The 5,120-nt window shown below is 51.7% G+C and overlaps 3 protein-coding genes across 3 annotated transcripts in view; 1 reads left to right on the top strand and 2 right to left on the bottom strand.

The window, feature by feature from the left end:
* The window catches only part of LACBIDRAFT_325386 (uncharacterized protein), a gene marked incomplete at both ends in the record, with an annotated part of 7,326 nt that extends 6,527 nt beyond the window's left edge, over positions 1-799 (bottom strand). Inside the window, 3 exons of the mRNA XM_001878806.1 lie at positions 64-152; positions 345-378; positions 483-799. Of these exons, the coding sequence (XP_001878841.1) occupies positions 64-152; positions 345-378; positions 483-799 (440 nt within the window). The remainder of the gene's footprint in view (positions 1-63; positions 153-344; positions 379-482) is intronic.
* Positions 800-1,104: 305 nt separating this feature from the next.
* Positions 1,105-3,100, top strand: LACBIDRAFT_325385 (uncharacterized protein; the record flags this gene model as incomplete). Its single annotated transcript, XM_001879023.1, has 3 exons — positions 1,105-1,196; positions 1,251-1,492; positions 1,551-3,100. The coding sequence occupies 3 exons, from the start codon at positions 1,105-1,107 to the stop codon at positions 3,098-3,100; spliced, it is 1,884 nt and encodes a 627-aa protein (XP_001879058.1).
* Positions 3,101-3,605: 505 nt separating this feature from the next.
* On the bottom strand, positions 3,606-4,698 carry LACBIDRAFT_317245 (uncharacterized protein; the record flags this gene model as incomplete). The annotated part of the gene is made up of 2 exons (XM_001878805.1): positions 3,606-3,839; positions 3,886-4,698. 2 exons carry the CDS (start codon positions 4,696-4,698, stop codon positions 3,606-3,608), a joined length of 1,047 nt encoding a protein of 348 aa, XP_001878840.1.
* Positions 4,699-5,120: the final 422 nt, after the last annotated feature.

Genomic DNA, 5,120 nt, shown 5'->3' with positions numbered 1-5,120 from the left:
GCGCCACAACTCAATCTAATGCAGCATTAGTGAGGGACTAGCAAGATGACGAACTTATCACACCTTTCAACAGGACCAGTAGCGGCGAGGGGCAGAAAGATACCAGGGGCGAGGGAGAGGGACAAAAGTGAGCTAAACAAGGTGACTGGCCGCTGGTTGAGATAGTCATCAACAGAGTTCGGCGGACCAAGTCGCAGTGTCGAGCGAGGGACAGGAGAGGGGCCAAAGTGAGCTCATCAAGGTGACTGCTGGTTGAGATAGTTATCAACAGATTGCGGCGCTCCAGGGCCGCACAAATTATATCATGCTCAGTGCGTTGTCGTAAGGCGGGATACATCACTCACCGAGTGCGTTGTCGTAAGGCGGGATACATGATCTCTGCACAGATAGAGGCATGCCCTGGCGCATCAGATATTGCCTTTTTGGGGGGACCGGCGTCAGGTACTGATATCCAGATGAGGTCAAGTTTCAAAGGTCCTCACCTGAATATGGTCAAGGGCTTGTCAGGATTGGCGCTCTTTGCCGGGCACGTGTAATCCTTGAGGTCTTTGCAATTTGTTTGTGCTGCCTTGCCCCCTTTGCCCTCTCGACGATAATTTGTGAGCCCACTCCCACCGAACATTCCTGTGACTCCAGACATGCCTTTGTTGCAGACTCGCTGGCCACGGCCCCCAACTCCAGGACGAAAACCGTTCTCTTCGGAGGAGTCGGCGATTCTCAGACAATACCTGGAAGATTTTCGTGTCAAAACGAAGGAAGAAAGAAAGAAGCTGCTGATGTATGAGGTATACAGACTCATGAAGGCCAAGGCACCCCCCCTGCTTACAGAGGAGCAGTGGAAGGAGAGGAAGACGGTGGGTGCTAGCTAGTCATACTGCTGCTCATTTGACGCTTTTGCCATAGAAGATCAAAGAGTGGTTTCAAAACCATGGAAGACGCATCAGGATGCCGAAGTTTGGATATGTCAAACTCATTTCCACCAGATATGTAGTTGCGCACCTGCGCCAGGAGCAAATACATGAGGTCGTGACTCGGCTTGCAAAGGGCGCGCCACCTGGGTCAAGAGTGTTTCTTGCTAAATACCAACAAGGCCTAAAGGAAGTAATGGGTGGTCTCAGAGACGCTGAGAAAGAGGAGTATAAAGGCTTGGCAGAGGAATGGACGAATGCCGTACCGCCCCCTGACGTCCAAAGAAAGTGAGCAGTCCAAATCATGCCTTTCAGCGCCGTCTCACCTTGACCACCAAACAGACTCAATTCGAAACATGGCCTGGGCATGATGAGAGAAATGGATAAAGTCAAGCAATACCAGCTAGGAGTTTTCAGCTGGAGTCTGGTGGGCGACATAGATGAAAATGGACAACATAGGAGCGCTTGGTTGGACCATAATGCCGATTTTGGTCCTGAGGGCCTCCGAGAGTTCAGAGATATGTTTCCTGAGGCTGTAGGTAACATTCTGGAAGCCTGGGTCCAGTATTTGAACTACATTCAAGGTAAGATGATTATGTTGTCACGCCCTTGATCAGTGAAGTATTGAACTTCAAACTGCAGAATTTCAGCAGGGGCCTTCAGATTCACCAGCGCAACATTGCTATACCAGGCTGAGGCAGAAACGGAAGGCGCCGCATTTTGACCTCGATGGCGGCCTACCAGTGCTTCCTCTTGCGCCCGAGGATAGAGCTGAATCTGGCGATCTACTTAAATCCCTCATCAGAGAATTCATGACCATTCATTATTGTTTGGCTTCAGGCAAGCCATCGGTGGTCGTTCCCTGGTTTTGTTTAGATGAGCACAGGAACACGTTGTGGGAGAGTGAGATGTGGCCTGAGGATGTCAAGATCCGTGATCCCAGCAAATTAACGGTTCCATGCTGCAAGAAAATACTTCAATTGTGGAGAGGCCGACAGCAGACTGGTGGGGCAAGTCACACATTTCGTTTTTCTTTTTTCATAGAAGATAAGAAACTGTCCCCTGCCCTGCATGACTTGTCTCAACAAGGCAGTACCCCTGCGCCCAGTCTAAGGAATATTGGTTCTGCGGCGGCTGTTGCCACTCCAGCGCCCAATGGGCGCGTTTCCTCAAATACTTCCTCTACGACGCGACCATCGTCCACCAGGCCTGGCCCGACCATTTCCACTGCAGACCCCCACATGGATCCTATTGGTCCAACACCATCTGGGACATTGATAGGAAGCCCAGATCAGCCACTGGATCCAGCAATGGTCCCAAATGCGGCCTTAATGACAACAGTGATGGGCACCCCTGCGGCCAGTACAAGGAATATGGGTGCTGTGGCGGCTCTTGCCACTGCTGCAGCCAATGGGCGCGCTTCTCCAAATGCTTCCTCTGGGGCGCATCCAGCTCATTTCACGTCGCCTATGTTAATGGACCGAGGTCTCCCCGATGATCCTGAATCCGATCCGCCCGTTGTAAAAAAAAAGCGTAAACAGACAGCGCGTGTGCAAAGTGAAGACTATACCACTGATCCCACAACTGAAGATGAGACAGTCAAACGGCGCAAGGGTCCACAAAAGACGACCAGAAATTTGGCATTGGAAGATGCCATGGCCAGAAATTCAGGGGAAGACGCCGTAGACGGCGCCGCGCCAATCCTGGCTCAAAAGGCTCGCCCCAAACCCAAACGAATCACCAAGCAGCATCAGCGCCAAGGTCCAACCTCTGCTGAAGAGCAGGACGAAGCTGCCACAGCAATCCTGCCCCCAAAGGCTCGCCCCAAACCCAAACGAACCAGCAAGCAGCCTCGGCGCCGAGGTCCAAGGTCTGCTGAAGAGCAAGAAAACATTGACGGGCTGGAAGATGCCGCAGACCCAAATTCAAGAGTCGCGGCGCCAAACCTGCTCCCAAAGCCTCGCCCCAAACCCAAACCAATCACCAAGCAGCCTCCTTGCCAAGATCCGGCCTCTGTTGAAGAGCAAAGAAACATTGAAGATGCATTGTTTATCCGAAAGTCCACAAGACGCCGACAAGAAAAGGTCAGGGAGGCACCACCTGCACAACTACGTTTGGAAAAAGATGCGTTGAAACGAAAGGGCGCCAAAAGGGGCGCCAATGACATTACAAATGCACCGAGTAGAAACTGAAAGATATGTTTCGGTGAAAGGGCACCAATGAGATTACAAATGCAGAGTACTTAAGTGGAATTGTGTTGTGCCAATCCCAAACAAGTCATTGCATGAAAGGTCTGCCTTTTGTATTGCAAGGTGACTTGGCTTAGTGGTTAAGGTGGGAGGTGTACTTAGTGTATATAAGTATGCCCTGGGTTCGAATCCCAACAAGTCATTGCATGGCGACTACCTGGTTTTTTTCAAGTTCAATTGTGTTGTGCCAAGTGCCATGTCTGGGCCCAGATTGTGACGGCTGGAGACTGGGTAGTCAACATGTCAATGGAGAATTTCTTAGTAACTGGTTACGTTTAAATGACAGGGGCGCCGAACAAAAAGGGCACCAATGACATTCGAAGGATAGTTGAAACGACAGGGGCGCCGAAACAACTTAGGCACGCCCATGACATGGCTAAGTGAAAGATCTCAAGTAGAAACAACTGTTCAAGACTTCGATTCAATGTTCAGTATAAAAACAAATGATTTAGTTGTCATCTTGACCCTCTCCCTTGGGCACCGCAGCACGAATACTCTTCCGAGCATCCTGAAGCTCCAACTCCGCGAGTTCCAGGCCCCTGAGGTGCATTTCAAGTCGGTACAACTCCTCGTGTTTTTGACAGCACAGCAGCTCCAATACTTGTTGGGGGTCCCTACACCGGGAAAGTAGGTTGAGAGCAGATTTGAGCCACTCTTGGCGGTGCTTCACCCCATGACCATCCTAATAAAGTGAGGTCAGTAAGAAAATTGTAGTCAGAATGGCTGACCTTGTTTCTGGGAAACTCTTCACATTGTTGCCTTACCGAATCAGGATCAGCCCAGATGTATTCAAAGTTGTCTAACTGAGGGATGAGCAAAGGCGCACCACTGTGACTGGAGGATGCCTCAGGCACAGGGAGTGTTGGTCGGGTCATGTTTCTTGGGGTGGGATCGGGGCCTGGAAGGGGTGGTCGGGTCATATTCCGTTGCTTGTTGGGCATTGCATCTGTTGCTCCCTGCGCCGCAGGGTGAGGTGGCCAGCTCATGTTTCGCTGCACAGTGGGCAGATCAATTGGCGCGCCAGTTTGCTGGTTCATAGTTGGCGCCGGTGCATCTGGTCGAGTCAAGTTGCGCTGTTTCAGAGGGACAGAAGTTTGCGTCTCGCCTGGCGCGGGCATAAGAACTGCAGCTGTCACCCCAGCTGGACGAGTCAAGTTTCGTCGTTTGGGAACAGCGGGGCTTTCTCGCGCCCCCACAGCCGCCGTTGCCTCAATTGGCGCACCACCTTGCTTGTTCGTAGTTGGCGCCAGTGCAGGTGGAGGAAGTGGTCGAGCCAAGTTGCACTGTTTGAGAGGCGCAAACGTTGGCGCCTCCCCTGGCACGGGGATAAGAACTGCAGCCGTCTTTGCAGCAACCCCAGCTGGCTGTTCAGATGGACGAATCATGTTCCGAACTCTGGGCATTGCTTGCGCCTCGGGGGGCGTGGCTTCCCGGCCAGTTGCCGATGTCCCAGTCAGGGCCTGCGCTTGCATGGGAACAGGTGGTCGGGACATGTTGCGTTGTTTGGAAAGGATAGGAATGGTTTTCGCCTCAGGTGTCATACCTGCTTGAAGACCTTTTGGACCAGAAGCAGCTGTAGGGACGTTGGGTGCAGCTGATGGCGCAGCGGGTGGCGGAGGTCAACTCATGTTGCGCGGCCTGGACTGCTGCGATGCCTGGACTTCTTTTCGTGGGGGTCGTGGTGGATCATCAAAGATGACTGGATATTTAGACCCTACTACGCCAGCGGAACAATGTTATGAGTGAAAACTTGAAATAAGGAATAACTTTACCTTTGAATGTGCCATCGTTGTTTGCCATGCGTGCGAATTAGACTACGAGGGTGTGGGCGAGTTGTGAACAAGATCGAACATTGATAAAAGACGAGATCGATTGATGAACACGGTCACATGACGTGACATTTGTTGTACCTTTCCAAACATGTCACGACTTCAACTTCCAACTTCAGCTGCCTCTAACTTCA

This window comes from Laccaria bicolor, genomic scaffold (genome assembly GCF_000143565.1).
Source record: "Laccaria bicolor S238N-H82 LACBIscaffold_7 genomic scaffold, whole genome shotgun sequence".
Classification (NCBI taxonomy): domain Eukaryota; kingdom Fungi; phylum Basidiomycota; class Agaricomycetes; order Agaricales; family Hydnangiaceae; genus Laccaria; species Laccaria bicolor.
The sequence above is the reverse complement of the archived record's forward strand: the minus strand, read 5'-3'. Positions and strand labels throughout refer to the sequence as shown.